The sequence below is a fragment of the Lolium rigidum genome, chromosome 1 (genome assembly GCF_022539505.1).
Source record: "Lolium rigidum isolate FL_2022 chromosome 1, APGP_CSIRO_Lrig_0.1, whole genome shotgun sequence".
NCBI classification, from domain to species: domain Eukaryota; kingdom Viridiplantae; phylum Streptophyta; class Magnoliopsida; order Poales; family Poaceae; genus Lolium; species Lolium rigidum.
Window position 1 is genome coordinate 340,698,754 of NC_061508.1, and position 17,474 is coordinate 340,716,227.

General features: G+C 41.2%; 1 protein-coding gene across 1 annotated transcript; it reads left to right on the forward strand.

Annotated features, from left to right (window-relative positions):
- The first annotated feature begins 202 nt into the window (after positions 1-202).
- On the forward strand, positions 203-4,418 carry LOC124700947 (cold-responsive protein kinase 1-like). The gene is made up of 7 exons (XM_047233017.1): positions 203-331; positions 2,005-2,213; positions 2,325-2,440; positions 2,514-2,724; positions 2,815-3,052; positions 3,323-3,473; positions 3,768-4,418. The coding sequence occupies exons 2-7, from the start codon at positions 2,144-2,146 to the stop codon at positions 4,131-4,133; spliced, it is 1,152 nt and encodes a 383-aa protein (XP_047088973.1). The 5' UTR covers positions 203-331; positions 2,005-2,143; the 3' UTR covers positions 4,134-4,418.
- Positions 4,419-17,474: the final 13,056 nt, after the last annotated feature.

Here is a 17,474-nt window from a genome sequence, read left to right on the forward strand (position 1 = left end):
GTTAAGGGGAGAGATCGCCTCGCTTTCTTCTCGCTTTCGCATTGGAGAAAAACCAGAAACTCTCGAAGCTCCAGGCCAAGCAAAGCAAGAGCTGCCATTTTCAACCATCTCCTCCTCTCCCGCGCGCCGCCGTGCTCCGCAGCCGGAGGTTGGCAGGCTCCGGTGGATCACCTGCTTCCTCGGATCCGCTGCGTTGCCCCGGGCCGGAGTCTCGCTGTGTCGGGCTGTCTGTTCGGCGGAATCCGTCTCTGCGCCGGTGAAGTGGATACGCCGCCGGCGGTCGCGCCTCGCTGAGATCGTCGGATTTTGGCGCTCTCCTTCCGCGGTTCAGGTGAGACTCGCTGTTCCTCCTGGATCCTGCAACTGACGATTTGATGTTTTCTTTTCTTGCTCTGCTGTCGCGGTTTCTGAATTTGGTGGTTGTTGATGCTGTTGGCCGACAGAAAAGAAGTCATCTGTAGTCTGTAGAGGGTTGAATGTTCATCATCTGATAAGAGCATATAGCTAAACTATATACGCTAGAATTAGATCCATGGATTACCTTATTGTCTTGGCTACCCTGTGACTATAGTCTATAGCACTCCATCCGCTTGCTTTGCTTGAATGCTTGTGGTTGGGGAATCGGGAGCATAGAGATGAAGAAATCCAGTTACTATGTCCGCACTCTGGCTGTTAGTAAAACACGATTAGTTCAACTTCTGTTGGATTGTGATAGGATGTGGGGAGCCGTAGAAATGTCAAATGTTGAATGCTACAGAACTTGTGAGAAACAAATACAGTGTCTGTGACTTGGCCCAATCTTGCATTACTAGCGTCCAGAAATCATGTAGATGACAGCTCAGATGTAACCTGCCCAATACCGTGTACTATATCCACCGTTCTGCCTCAGAAAGGAATCAATGACGTGCCTTAGGCAGATGTTTTGTTTGTTTATTCATGTAATATAGGTAGGGTGTCTTAGCATCCGTTGTTTATTCCACGAAATAAATATGTATGGATTTTTTTGTTTTGTCCTCAAGTTCTTAGATATTTCAGGAATCAATCATGACACTGATGCATATCCAAGAAATATCTGAATTCTGAAAGAGACTATTTGAATTAGACAAAAGTTGTGGTGGCCTAGGCTACTATCTTTGATGTCACATACTGCAGGCCAAACTAAACCACCGCAAACCAATGATTGGTCATTACATTAATCTTGATTTCCTACACTCATCTGTGAATTATATTTTTCTGGTGCATAAAACCCTAGGCATTATTTGGAGTAACGGAGGTGAAAGGCTTAAGAAGTTACTGTATTGTCTTCGCTGCTCACGTTTAAATCTGAAGCAAAGCCAGTTTGGTGTAGTTGTGCAATTAATGGAGACCCCACAAATGGCAAATGCAAATTAGTATATATACCCGCGTAGCAATATAACATATACAAACCAGTGGCTGCGGTGGCAGTTTAATGGAGCGCCCGCGAATGTGGAGTATTTCTCTTTGGAACAGCTTCTCTACCATTTGTTTCTCCACCGTTAAATTGAGCCCATTAATCACGAGCTTTTAATGTGTCTGAACTTTTTGAATGAAACTAAGACTTCAAACATTACTATGTTGTCAAACAACCTTGGCATCATTTGAATGTGAAACCTAAGTTCTACTTCAATAGCATTGGCATGGTCTCTGATGTGGCATTTTGACTGATTTCTTTCTAAATACGTTTTTTAATAAAAGCAGTTATAGATCATGAAATTATATTTCGTAATGGATATTATCAATGTGGTGCTGTCAATGTTGGTAATTGTTTCGACATTCATTGTGAAACCTAAAAATGTTTGACTTCCTAAACGACAAGTGTTTTGACTCAGAGATGCAAGTTTTGCGAAAAAGAAAATAGTCAATTGAACATGTTCGCCATAAATTTTACAGACTACTTTTCTTTAGGTAGCCTGAACTGGTTGTTCATATTCTCCTGCCTCTAGATATGATTACTGTTGCTAAGGTTGATGAACTGTGTTCCAGGATATTGGTTACTATTCTTGATCTCGAAGAATGATCCACTATGTGCCTATGGTTAGCTCGATGTTAAACTGATATCTCAAATAAGTGGACCACAGTACAGCGGTTTGTTCTGTAGCTCGAGAATTGAAACAACTTGGTGATGAGTTGTTTTTCTCGCATTTTCAAAAGGACAAGGGGGCCCCAGCAGCAAAATGATCCATGGGATGAAGGTAATAACTTAGATTTCTGCAGCTTATGGGGAATCACCTCGGAATATGGTGTCACTTTGTCACCACTTCATCAATCTGCATTCATTAGTACTAACATTTAACCTTCTGCAGACCTATCTGGAGCTGAGAATATAACAAGATTCAGCTACAAGGAGCTCGATAGGGCAACGGCAAAATTTGACCAATCCAATAAGATTGGTGAGGGTGGTTACGGACCTGTGTACAAGGTATTAACGTATTTATTATCTGCTTGACTTGATTACATGGCAAATGTTTAAAATTCGTTGGCTTACTATTCAGGGAACACTTAAAGATGGAACCGCTGTTGCTGTAAAGGTGCTCTCTTTGCAGTCTAGGCAAGGCGGGAGGGAATTTCTTAGTGAACTCCTTACGATCTCTGATGTTTCCCATAAGAATCTTGTCAAACTTCATGGTTGTTGTGTGGAAGGAAGCCACAAGATCCTTGTCTATAATTATCTTGAAAATAATAGCCTTGCACAAACCCTTTTAGGTAGATTCTCGTTACTTATTCCTCTATTTTCTTTTGCTATTGAAAAATGTCTCAGGTGCTCTAAGCCTTCTTGTCCTTGACATGTTTTAGGTTCTCGGAAAAGCGACATCCAGTTTAACTGGAATACTCGAGTAAATATTTGCATTGGTATTGCCCAGGGACTAGCATACCTCCATGATGGTGTCCGCCCTCATATTGTCCACCGGGACATCAAAGCAAGCAATATACTTCTTGATGAGGATCTTACCCCAAAAATTTCTGATTTTGGCTTGGCAAAGCTTCTGCCAGCAGATGTATCACATATTAGCACAAGAGTCGCAGGAACACTGTAAGTGCAAACTGTTTTCTCGTACTTGTGTCCTCTGCAGGAGTAGATGTTAACTCGTTAGATTAAATGCTAGTTTGGCTGGTCTTTTGAACTAATAATATCAGTTGGCAGCATCATATCTGTCTAAACAATGAATGCAAACATATACCCTTTGTTAGTAAAAGTGTATAAAGATTGAACAAAGTAAAATCGAAACGAGTATGTAATAATAACACATAAATGATATAGATGTCCCCTCTGTTGCTTTCCTCACTATGGTTTTTCTTGCAGAGGTTACCTGGCTCCTGAATACGCCATCCGAGGACAAGTGACACGGAAGTCAGATGTTTACAGCTTTGGTGTTCTGCTTATTGAAATAGTAAGTGGAAGATGCAACACTGATACAAGACTGCCCTACGAAGACCAGATTCTTCTTGAGAAGGTACGGGAGTCTATTTAAAATAGAAACATAAGTGCCTCTTTGCTTGGACAATCCACACCATAAATAACTTCTCCCTTCAAGTGAATGATGTTCTTCTTATCATCAAATTCCTATCATCAGTTTACAGAATTCCAACATAGCTTAATCTACAGTGTGCCTTGATTATGAAGCCAACATTTCATATATTGTAGTACCACCGCAAAAACGGGTCCAAATCTTCTGAATTGGGGCTAGTATTACTTGTTGCTATATTACCACGAGATTATTGACCGCCAATCATCCTCGTCTTTGCAGACATGGACATACTATGACCAGGGTGAACTGCACGAGATCATAGACAGTTCGTTGGGCGACGACCTGGATGTTAACGAAGCGTGCAGATTCCTGAAAGTTGGGCTCCTGTGCACCAAGAACGTCACGAAGCGCCGGCCCGACATGGCCTCTGTCCTCCAGATGCTGAGGGGCGAGATGGACGTGGACTCGCAGGAGATCACCCAGCCCGACGTGATCCGGGACTTCAGGGACCTGAAGCTGAGGAGCAAGGCGACGTCGTCAACGCTGCTGACCTCCATCATGGCGCGGTCCTCCCCGTCGTCGTCCTCCGCGGGCAACACCACCCGCACCTCCATCACATTCACCGCCATATCGGACCGTGACTGACGAGGCGCAGCGAAGCGCGCGAGAGAGTAACACGCGGACAGGAGGCCGGACGGATTGAAACTGTGCATACTACATAGCAAATAGCATAGCCCAGATTTTTTTTGCTTCTTCATTTTTTTTGTGTGCTTGGATGATTCTTGTGTGCTGTAGTCATGGGTTCCGTCCATGCTTTCGTTTACCTCACTTGGTTTTAGAGCCTAGACAAGTTGGGCAGCCAGATCCGAAAATACGGTGTCTGGTTTCAGGTACTCCTAAACCTCATATTCGTCCAGGCCCAAATCCGTATTTCCAGGTCTCCAAAAATTTCAAACAGAATTTTAAAAGTATGTGGCTTAGGCGAAAATAACAAGTTCCGAATGAATAGTCTAAAGCAAACTTCTTCCTCCCAACCTGGGTGCCCAGGTCCAGAAAATTCTTGTTCTACATTCAGATGTCATCCACGATGCATACATGTGCTGAGCTAATAATGTATCAACGGTGTCAAGAAACTTCTCTCTTTATCTGAAAGAAGAAACTGCGGTCATGAGGTGCGTGCACTGCACATTCCGCCTCCGGATATCTGTGTCTCGTGATCAGCTTCGTGCCTCTGCTGGGTGCAGGCCGGCGCAGCGACGGACGGACGTATGAGCGTGCCTGCCGGTGTGTCCGGCGAGCGGCCGGCAACCCGCGCAGGCGTCGTTCCACGGTGACGCGCTGCCATGGCAGGCAGCGGCTGCGCAAGTCGGCATCGATCGCTGGGGATTCGTCCGAACAAGGCCGCTGCCATGGCAGGCAGAGCAACTGAGCAAGTGTTTCCTCAACCCTCGCCATCCGCGGCACTGTGCCCTGTTGTGGTACGACCGTGTATGTACTCTGGGCTGGGCGAGTGGCCGGTGCCGTGCGATGGCGCTGGCAGAGTGGTCTGTGAATTCTTGGGGGTGTTTTGGCAGTTCCAGAAATGACCTGGGCCTGGATGCAGTGGCACAGTGGCAGTGCAAAGGAAGGCTGGATTGGGCCGGGGTTTTGGGATTAAACCTTTCAGTCTTCAGGATTTTGTCCCTCTTTGCAGCTACAATTGTCCATGGCCACAACCACAATGCCCAAAAAACAGGGCCTTGAAACTTTGCGGGCGTTGTGGTAAGTCGGGGCGGCGATCTCGAATGATGGCACAACTATTGTGGTCTACGAGCAGATATGCTATGTAGCTAGGGCTACAGACAGTCGAGTCCCGCGATGTTGGTGGGTACTGATTTCTAGTTGTTCTTCAAAAACAACAAACTGAAAGTGTTGTAGTCTGAAAAAACAGTTTACCGAAAATGTTCTAGTTTCAAAGAGTTTACTGAAACTGATGTATATGAAACAGGTGCCAACTTCCTCCATGTTCTTGTAAGCAAACACATTGAGCTGAGCCATCTTTTCAGTAGCATTGCCGCCTCGGACGCAACAACTTGAGAATTCTTAAATTTTCGTATCGAGATATAGTTCTCAGCAACTCATTTTGCTTCCGCTAGCTAGATTTTAAATAGTTCTAGTTCTAATAGCTGCTGGTATTTTAGCTGGAGAGGAGTAACTTTTTCTCCCACTGTTGTCAAATAAACACATGGAAAAGGTGGATCCCCCCGTTGGAGGAGGGGATCCTGTATGCACCCTAAAATTCCAGGTGGGGATATTATTTCCTGTTTTTCACTCCCCTAACAATCAAACAAAGGCTAAGTCAACCATACATCTCCACATGCCCGAGGGCTGAATCCCTAAATGCATAAGTTAGGAATTCTAGATAGTAGTCAGTAGGTTTGTATTATAAAGGGGGATGTATAAAGTTTCCACGGTCATTCTATTCCCCACTTTAGACCATGATTAGGTAGCATTTAGATGTATAAAAGGATGGTAAACACTAATAATATGGTTTGAACTTTTTTTTCACGAAGCCATTTTTTCATTAAGATTAAGCAAAGTGATTTTATAATATTGTTACACGCGGGTCAACCACCCGCTCTCTCTCTCTCTCTCTCTCTCTCTCTCTCACACACACACACACACACACACACACACACACACACACACCTATGACTACTCCTCACTTCTACCCAATGGATTCCTACCCACCTTCCAGTTATCCAGGTAGCTATTGTAACCCTTATCAAGTGTGCAATGTTGGAGATTTTCCTCTCAAAAGTTCTTGTATTCCTCTCGAGCCAAGGCCGCTTCGTATCGACGATTGCTAGAACAGTCACCTCCTTCCTTCTATTTTTTGGAGTTTTGGAGAACCACCAATCTCTAACAGTTTCGTGCCTTGTTGGAACAATGTCCACAACTGCTTGCTCTTGGCATAAATGGTACCAGTACTCCGTTGTGAAAGAGCACTGGACTAGGAGATGATCAATATCTTCTTGCTCATGATCACATAAGGTGCAATAGTCTAGGGCTTCCATTCCTCCTCGCGCTCATGCACAATGCAAGATGCCACGACTAATAGGGGACCCTTAAGGGTGGTAACCGAACCCGTACAAAGGTTGGGGAAATCTCCAAAACTTAATTGGAGGGTCCCAAGAAATCGGCCACAAAAGGCCTCAAGGTTGGTTGCAATGTCCAGAACTTAGTTGGAGCCCTCAAGAACACCACCAAGGTTACAAAGTTGTCTAGGGTCCAACGACCTAAGAGGAACAAGCTCCGGGTACAAGCACCCAAGAGTAATCACCCACGGACATTCACTTCCACGCATCACCATGGAGAACTCAAACCGCTATTGGAAGAATAAGAGAGGACAAACAAAAGAGGAGAACAAGAAATTTCTCCAAGATCTAGATCTAATGGATTCCCTCGCAAAGAGGGGATTTAATTGGTAGGATAATAGATCTAGATCTCCTCTCTATTTTTATCAAATGGAAGTAAGAATCATGGAGGTAATAGAGAGTTAACAAGCTCAAGGAAGATCAACAATGGGAGCAAAAACAAGTCCAAAAGTTGGGTACAATTGGGGAAGAATAACCCTTACATAGGTACCACAAAATCCAACCGTTATGTGCGGAAAACACGTTAGACCGAAACTTATGCCAAATGTACTCCAATGGCTACCTCGGGCGAAAGTTAGGGCTGAAGTTATGGTGAAAGGAACTCTGTCCTACTATCGGGCCAACCTCTGAAAACTGTGAAAATCTCGCGGGAACGAAACCGAGCCAAAAACAAATTTATACAAGTATCACCGGAAGTAGGGCAGAATTTTCGGCGGGCGGAAGTTCCGACCTACTTGGGTGGAACTTCTGGTCCAAGAATTTCTCTTCACAAGAACATCAATATCTTGAGATTAGAAACTTTGATTGAGATTGAACCATTTTTCAAAATCTTAAGAATAGGTAGGGGAGATTTTTTTCACGAATTTGAAGGCGAGAACCTCCTCCAACGAAAACCGGTGAACTCCAATATAAAAACGCAACAAATTTTCTGTCCGAAATCTGTTTTTGATGAACTAGAGCTTTTCATGAGAATAACCATGAGCTCTAAGGCACCATATGGATAAGAACCAAATGACAATGAAGAATTATGGTGTCAATTATGCAAAGGTTTGAGCTCTCTATGAATGATACAATCAACTTAATCACTCGAGAGCCCTCTTAATAGTATGCCTAACTATGCTATAAATTGGTTTGCCAACTAACACGGTGAGGCCGGTAAGAGATAAAGCCTACCAAGAAAAAATCTTTCCCTTGCACATTCCACTTGATATTGATGATGAAGATCTTAACCGCTTTAACATGGAACACACTTCTTGATTGTCCCCCATACTCCACTATTGGAGAACATCTTGTTCGGCATATCTTCATATATCTATGAACACTATATGATGGAAAGCTTCAAACATATGATCTCTTCAAGATGACTCATCTTGAACTTGCACTTCATTTCTTCTTTCTTCATTACGTGGATGTCTTCAAGGTACACATGGAATATCACTGCATCTTATTCTTCAAGACGCACTTGACATATGCTCATCTCTCTCATTACCAATCTTGGTATTACTCTATGAACATCTTGGTCGTCACTTCATGTTCTTCACTTTCTTCTTCTTTCAACTTTGAAGCTAACACATGTTCGAAATATTGTCTATGGACAAATCCAATAAGTAAACCTCAATGCAAACATTAGTATATAGGAATTGTCATTAATTACAAAAATCACACATGTGGGCTCCATGCACCTTCACATGGAGCTCGGTGTTTTGAAAATTTCAAAAGCTCTATTTTAAATTTTCATGAAATATGAAAAAAAATCCAAATTTATACTATTAGCTCACAAGATCCTAGAGAGAAATACCTTTCATTTTAATCTGCAGAAAAACAATAAACATGTTGATCATATTGTAGTGAACAAGTGCAACTTTTTGAACCCAATATATATATATATAAATTAACTGGTGCTCCTAGGTGCCCGGGCACCATACGTAGATACGCGTATTTTTGCTTTGTAGTACACATACCTGAGGGTACACATACCTAAGTTATACATACCTAAGGTATACATACCTAAGGATAAATACTTCCTACTCCTGGGTGTAACTACACCCATGTATCATATACTACCATACGGAAGTATGTACCATACTTTATCGGTTTGAGTATGTTCTTACACTATATCAAAGATATTCTAAACCAAGTTTGGTGAAAAAAATGCAAGTGAGCATGTAGTTTGCACTATATAGCCGAAATACATGCATATGTATACGTAAAAATGAGTCTACGTAAAAAAATGTACATACTGCCTACAAAGTATTATATATACTACCAAAATAGTCTATTATACTTCATACTACATGTACATACTCTCCAGTATGGTAGATACTCTCTAGATTATGAGAAACACGCGTGGGTGTAACTACACCCGGGTGTAGTGTGAATATGTCCTATATATATATATATATATATATATATATAGAGAGAGAGAGAGAGAGAAAAGCTTTGGTATGTAACCAAACTGCAGCGCTAGCTATCATTGTCGTCCACATGTGTGCCAAGATGCGTGAAAATCTTTCCTTGAGTTTCTTTTCCTCATTTATAATCGGCTCTTATTATTTCCTCTTTGGTAGGCTTGGTCTCAGATTTTTTGCATGCATGTGAGACGCCTGTGGCCGTGGCAGCCCACAGGCCAAACCTTTCTGCTCTGACCCGCTGCAACCCTGGCTCACCCTATCTCCTAGTCTGGACTCTGGAACTGGAAAATAGACCAACCTCTTCCTTCCTTCCACACGCATAACCCGACCCTAGTCATCTCCTTACCTCTGTCCTCCCCGTTGAAAAGTAACAAAGCTATTTAGCGGAGGGTAACTGCATCAAGTTGATGGTGTAGTGGCAAGGCACCCGACTGAGTTAGATCAAAGGAGGTCTGGTGTTCAAATCCTTATTCAGTATGTATTATACTTTTCATGTAGATGATGTCCAATAGGAGGGCTGACATAATGGAAACACATCCTTCAGCATCATGTAAACTCAACAATGCCGAATTTCATGGCCAGGTTCGAAAATAGTAGTCAAGTAGCTCCGAAATCATCGGTAAAAAGTAATTTAAGATAGAACACATTTTTTCCTCGGAGAGGCTGACATCAGGACTCATCACCCCGCAGCCAGCCTCAATGTTAACAAGGTGGAATGTATTGAGAATAAAAGTCAATTACCCTGCAATCACATGGACAAAGTAATCCAAGATAGTAGTCGATTCATGTATAGAGAGACCGACCTTGGGGACCCATCAGCCTCGAACGTACCTCAACATTAATAAGGTGCTAGGATCAAAAATAAAAGTGAAGTTCCCCGCAATCACGGGTAAAAATAATCCATATAGCAATCATTCCATGTAAAGATAAGTTGACCTCAAGGACCCACCGTCCTACAACGCCCCTCAATGTTACCAAGGTAAAATTAACTATCTAGTTCAAAGATAAAAAAATGCTTGAAAATTGCATGCATGGACTTATAGTTTGTTGACACATATTCCCACATGTTTTTAACATATATGATGTTATATCTATATTTTATATTGATTGTTGTGGATTTACCAATAATCCTCTTTATTTTGGTTATAACCTTGTATGATAGGAAAATCATGTTTTGTGTATTTTTAGCTTTCACGGGCCTAAACAAAGTCAAATGAGCTAGGATTTTGGGGATGTCAATATTTCATCAAGAGAAGCATCTGGAGCACTTGGATCTCACGAGAAGAGACGGGAGGGCCTAAAGAGGCTAGTTGGCGTGCCTAGTTAGGGTGGGTGCGCCACCCAACCTCTTTTCCCCCTCGGTCATCCGATTCGCTTGATTCTTTCACCTACAGACGCTGGCTGACCTAAAAAACTCTATATAAAGGACTTTCCGAGGATTCCTCGAGGAGAGCGCCATAGAAACACGGAAACCCCAAAACAGATCCAGAATCGGCGAAGATTGGAGGGGGGAAACTCCGTTGGAACTGCCGCCGGAGGGATCTCTACCTTCTCCAATGTCTTCATGATCATCACCATTATGAAGAGGGAGTAGTCCACCTCCGGACTATGGGTTTTTGGTAGTATCTTGATCTATTTCTCTCTTGTTCTTCATAGAACTAGTACCATATGAGCTGCCCAACATGATTATGGTAATATATGTAATTCCTATGTAGTGCATCTTTATTCTATGATTTTATATATGAGATTGGAACCTATTATGTGTAAGATGTATTGATAGATGCATATCAGGTACCCTGTTCTTAAGTACTTGTTCTAATCCAACTTGTATGCAAGAGCATGTGTGGAAGAAGTGTGTATTAAATGGAGTAGCATGGTGGTGTGATTGAATAGTGACAACAAATTCAAGCTCTACTATGGTATTTAATTTTCTTTTGCTGCCTCACTGGGGATAAAAGTGAATTCATGTGATATAATTATCATGCGGCAGCTTGATAATCTTGTTTGGTCAAGGTAGCATATTTGTGATTTATACATTATGACAAAATACTTAAGGCTATACTATGTTGATTCTTAATTCATGATTGCTTGGAGTTTTCCCTTTCTTGAGGAGTATAAGAGAGATGTGTTGCATCATCTCTATGTTAGAACATAATGTCCATATGAATGCTTATCAAACACATGTTGAAGTTCCACCAATGTTATATCTTTATGAATTGTGTGTGTCCACTACAACTTAAAAAAAGTAGACAAACGAACCCATGAACCCCGGTCCATTTTAAACCATTAGAAACACCTTTCCAACACAACTATCACACTTCATATTTTTTGCTATATATTAATCCTAAAATACAAAATACATTCTTCACTTGCAAACACACAAAACCACAAAAGGGCCATGTTTTTATTGATTTTATCTTGCTTGACTAGCTTGCTTGCTTTGCTTTGATCTACTTTATATTTATATTTCATATTATTAATACGAAACCTTGTTCTTGACAATCACATGATGGAGTTGGGGATACAAGACAAAAAATTGCTTTGCAGGTTGCTAGAAGAGGAAAGAAGAATCATCCTGTAGCCAATTACCCGAGAGATAGATATAAACCCTCGAGTCACCCTTGTGGTAAAAGATGCTTTCTACAACACTCTGCACTTTGATTCCCAACGAGTTGGTGCATACATAGTTGTTACCATCAGATATGTGATCCAAATGTGGAACCTTGTGCTTGATAATTTTATTCTGTTTTGTCCTTAGTGGTTTGAGGTTGTACTGGACACACGGTACCAAGATTAACGTGTAAGGCGGATGATGACTATGTTTTACTTGTCGTGGGCATAGCGATGCTATTTGACTTATGATGTCTATGGAAAAGATCTTGGCAATCCGGGCTAATCCAAAGATCAATTCTCCACGAGTAAGTCATCATGTTGTCCGACTTGAGAAATGGAATCCTTATATCTAAGGTGATCGCACAATGCAGATTGTGGACTAGCTGGCTTTGAGCTTCCCAAACGTTGTCAATAACTGGTAGCTATAAAGTTGACTCTTGGGCTAAGAAAGAACCAAGTCACGTGACGTGGATCGAACAAGAAGGGAATTTACCCTTCAACTTGAAGCAATATCATTTGGGCCCTCTCATGTTATATAATTCAGAAGCATGGCCATGCGCAACTCGATTAAGTGTTAATCATGGTTGCCCGACTAAAGTGTTAGCCAGAGGGAGGCACATATCACCAGTACAATAAAAGAGAATTAATCCGGCATTGGAATGACGAGTCTCTCGCATGCGGCTTACCACACCAATATCGTGAGGTGGGCGAACTTGGACATAACATCACATTGGTAAGACACTCGTTGGTATATGTGCTTTGCTAGAATACAAAGATAACTAATTTCGAGAGTGTGACTTGGAAGATCGTTTGGCTTACCATGAGCCACACACTTAAGGGGTTATGACCAGTCGGACCGGATCCGCCTGACACGCACATGTCATGTTGGACTTGGATCGTAAACGGACAAGTCGATTGTTGGACCTACTGGCTAGAGTTCGGGTTTGGAGGATGAGGGACACCTCGTAGTGTCTCCTCACCCACTCCATATATGAGGAAGGGTGGACGAGCGGCCGAACATAAGCATAAGCGAGTGGCTATCTTAGAAGGCAAGTTTGCATGCGCTACCATCTACCCATCCTCGCGGTGGAAAGAGGCTAGCCCCTACCAATCATTATTCCACTTTGTATGTGTGTGAACCAAGAGAGGCACCTTGATACGTCTCAAACTTATCTATAATTTCTTATGTTCCATGCTACTTTTATGACAATACTCACATGTTTTATACACACTTTATGTCATTATTATGCATTTTCTGGCACTAACCTATTGACAAGATGCCGAAGCGCCAGTTCCTGTTTTGTGCTGTTTTTGGTTTCAGAAATCCTACAAAGGAAATATTCTCGTAATTGGACGAATCAACGCCCAGGGTCTTATTTTTTCACGGAGCTTCCAGAAGACCGAAGAGCATAAGAAGTGGGGCCACGAGGTGGCCAAACCACAGGGCAGCGCAGCCAAGGAGGGGCCCGCGCCGGCCTGTGGTGTGGGCCCCTCGTGCCTCCTCCGACTCTGCCCTTCCGCCTACTTAAACTCTCCGTCGCGAAAACCCTATTACCGAGAGCCACGGTACGGAAATAGTTCCAGAGACGCCGCCGCCGCCAATCCCATCTCGGGGGATTCAGGAGATCGCCTCCGGCACCCTGCCGGAGAGGGGAATCATCACCGGAGGACTCTACATCACCATGATCGCCTCCGGACTGATGGGTGAGTAGTTCATCCTTGGACTATGGGTCCATAGCAGTAGCTAGATGGTTGTATGCTCCTCATTGTGCTATCATGTTAGATCTTGCGAGCTGCCTATCATGATCAAGATCATCTATTTGTAATGCTACATGTTGTGTTTGTTGGGATCCGATGAATATGGAATACTATGTCAAGTTGATTATCAATCTATCATATATGTGTTGTTTATGATCTTGCATGCTCTCCGTTGCTAGTAGAGGCTCCGGCCAAGTTGATACTTGTGACTCCAAGAGGGAGTATTTATGCTCGATAGTGGGTTCATGCCTCCATTGAATCCGGGACAAGTGATGAAAGTTCTAAGGTTGTGGATGTGCTGCTGCCACTAGGGATAAAACATCAATGCTTTGTCTAAGGATATTTGTGTTGATTACATTACGCACCATACTTAATTTAATTGTCTATTGTTTGCAACTTAATACTGGAAGGGGTGCGGATGCTAACCCGAAGGTGGACTTTTTAGGCATAGATGCATGCTGGATAGCGGTCTATGTACTTTGTCGTAATGCCCTAAGTAAATCTCATAGTAGTCATCATGATATGTATGTGCATTGTTATGCCCTCTCTATTTGTCAATTGCCCAACTGTAATTTGTTCACCCAACATGCTATTTATATTATTGGAGAGACACCACTAGTGAACTGTGGACCCCGGTCCATTCTTTTACATCTGAATACAATCTACTGCAATCATTGTTCTCTACTGTTCTTCGCAAACAAACATCATTTTCCACACCATACATTTAATCCTTTGTTTACAACAAGCCGGTGAGATTGACAACCTCACTGTTACGTTGGGGCAAAGTATTTTGATTGTGTTGTGCAGGTTCCACGTTGGCGCCGGAATCTCTGGTGTTGCGCCGCACTACAATCCTTCACCAACAACCTTCACGTGGCCTTCATCTCCTACTGGTTCGATAACATTGGTTTCTTACTGAGGGAAAACTTGCTGTTGTACGCATCACACCTTCCTCTTGGGGTTCCCAACGGACGTGTGCTTCACGCGTTATCAAGCTCTTTTTCTGGCGCCGTTGCCGGGGACCTGAAGAAAAGTTACACCACATAGATTTCTAATTCCCACGTCAACTGCACGCCAGCAAATAAATTTCTGGCGCCGTTGCCGGGGAGATCAAGACACGCTGCAAGGGGAGTCTCCCACATCCAATCTCTTTACTTTTTTTTATTGTCTTGCTTTACTTTACTTTATTTACTGCTTTGTTTGCTTTCTCTATATCAAAAATACAAAAAAATTAGTTACTTGCTTTATTGTTTGCTTTCTTAATATCGAAAACACAAAAAATTAGTTACTTGCATTTACTCTACTTTATTTAGTTTGCTTTATTTACTACTGCTAAAATGGGTACTCCTGAGAATACTAAGTTGTGTGACTTACTAGCACAAATAATAATGATTTCCTATGCACACCTATTGCTCCACCTGCTACTACAACAGAATTTTATGAAATTAAACCTGCTTTACTAAATCTTGTTATGAGAGAGCAATTTTCTGGTGTTAGTTCTGATGATGCTGCTGCCCGTCTTAATAATTTTGTTGAACTTTGTGAAATGCAAAAGTATAAGGATGTAGATGGTGAAATTATAAAATCGAAATTGTTTCCTTTCTCCTTAGGTGGAAGAGCTAAAGATTGGTTGATATCTTTGCCTAAAAATAGTATTGATTCATGGACTAAATGTAAGGATGCTTTCATTGGTAGATATTATCCTCCTGCTAAAATTATATCTTTGAGAAGTAGCATAATGAATTTTAAGCAATTGGATAATGAGCATGTTTCCCAAGCATGGGAAAAAATGAAATCTTTGGTAAAGAATTGTCCTACCCATGGACTGACTACTTGGATGATCATCCAAACCTTTTATGCAGGATTGAATTTTTCTTCGCGGAACCTATTGGATTCAGCTGCTGGAGGTACTTTTATGTCCATCACCTTAGGCGCCGCAACAAAGCTTGATGATATGATGATAAACTACTCTGAATGGCACACTGAAAGGGTTCCACAAGGTAAGAAGGTAAATTCTGTTGAAGAAACCTCCTCCTTGAGTGATAAGATTGATGCTATTATGTCTATGCTTGTGTATGATAGATCTAATGTTGATCCTAATAATGTTCCTTTAGCTTCATTGGTTGCTCAAGAAGAGCACGTTGATGTGAACTTCATTAAAAATAATAATTTCAACAACAATGCTTATAGGAATAATTTTGGTAACAACTATAGGCCATATCCTTCTAATAATAGTAATGATTATGGTAATTCTTATGGTAATTCTTACAACAATAATAGGAGTGTACCCCCTGGTCTTGAAGCCATGCTTAAAGAATTTATTAGTACACAAACTGCTTTTAACAAATCTGTTGAAGAAAAGCTTGGTAAAATTGATATTCTTGCTTCTAAGGTTGATAGTCTTGCTTCTGATGTTGATCTTTTAAAATTGAAAGCTATTCCTAAAGAAGATAAAGATATTAAGTCATTTGCTACAGCAAACTCTATCCAAGTTCGAATTAATGAAAATATTAGACTGATGGCTGAACTGCATGCTAGGTGGGAAAAAGAAGAAAAATTTGCTAAAGAGAATAATGTAGCTAAAGTTTGAACTATTACCACCACTAGTAAAGTTGATGCTTCACATGTTGCTAAACCTCCTACTATCAATGGTAAAATAATTGGTGTTGGCAATGTTTCTACTCCTAATGCAAAGCGTGCAAAACTGTCTGAAACTGCTAAAACTGTTTGTGATAAAACTGCTGAAATTTTTCAAAATATTGGGGACAATGATCCCATTGCTTTAGATCATAATGGTTTAGATTTTGATGATTATCATATCTCTGAAGTTATTAAGTTCTTACAAAAACTTGCTAGAAGTCCTAATGCTAGTGCTATAAATTTGGCCTTTACAAAACATATTACAAATGCTCTCATAAAAGCTAGAGAAGAGAAATTAAAACTTGAAACTTCTATTCCTAGGAAGTTAGAAGATGGTTGGGAGCCCATCATTAAGATGAAATTCAATGATTTTGATTGTAATGCTTTATGTGATCTTGGTGCAAGTATCTCTGTTATGCCTAAGAAAATCTATGATATGCTTGACTTGCCACCATTAAAAAATTGTTATTTGGATATTAATCTTGCTGATAATTCTATAAAGAAACCTTTGGGGAGGATTGATAATGTTCGCATTACGGTTAACAATAACCTTGTCCCCGTTGATTTTGTTGTCTTGGATATTGAATGCAATGCATCTTGTCCCATTATTTTGGAAGACCTTTTCTTCGAACTGTTGGTGCTATTATTGATATGAAGGAAGGGAATATTAAGTATCAATTTCCTCTCAAGAAAGGTATGGAACACTTCCCTAGAAAGAGAATGCAGTTACCTTATGATTCTATTATTAGAACAAATTATGATGTTGATGCTTCATCTCTTGATAATACTTGATTCACACTTTCTGCGCCTAGCTGAAAGGCGTTAAAGAAAAGCGCTTATGGGAGACAACCCATTATTTTACTTCTGCACTTTTGTTTTATATTTGAGTCTTGGAAGTTGTTACTACTGTAGCAACCTCTCCTTATCTTTATTTTATTGCATTGTTGTGCCAAGTAAAGTCTTTGATAGTAAGGTTGATACTAGATTTGGATTACTGCGCAGAAACAGATTTCTTGCGGTCACGAAATTGAGTAGCCCCGTCTGTAGGTAACTCGGAAAAATCTGCCAATTTACGTGCGTGATCCTCAGATATGTACGCAACTTTCATTCAATTTGAGCTTTTTCATCTGAGCAAGTTAAGTGCCCCTGAAAAATTCGTCTTTACGGACTGTTCTGTTTTGACAGATTCTGCCTTTTATTTCGCATTGCTTGTTTTGCTATGTTGGATGGATTTCTTTGTTCCATTAACTTTCAGTAGCTTTGTGCAATGTCCAGAAGTGTTAAGAATGATTATGTCACCTCTGAATATGTGAATTTTTGATTATGCACTAACCCTCTAATGAGTTTGTTTTGAGTTTGGTGTGGAGGAAGTTTTCAAGGATCAAGAGAGGAGGATGATACAATATGATCAAGAAGAGTGAAAAGTC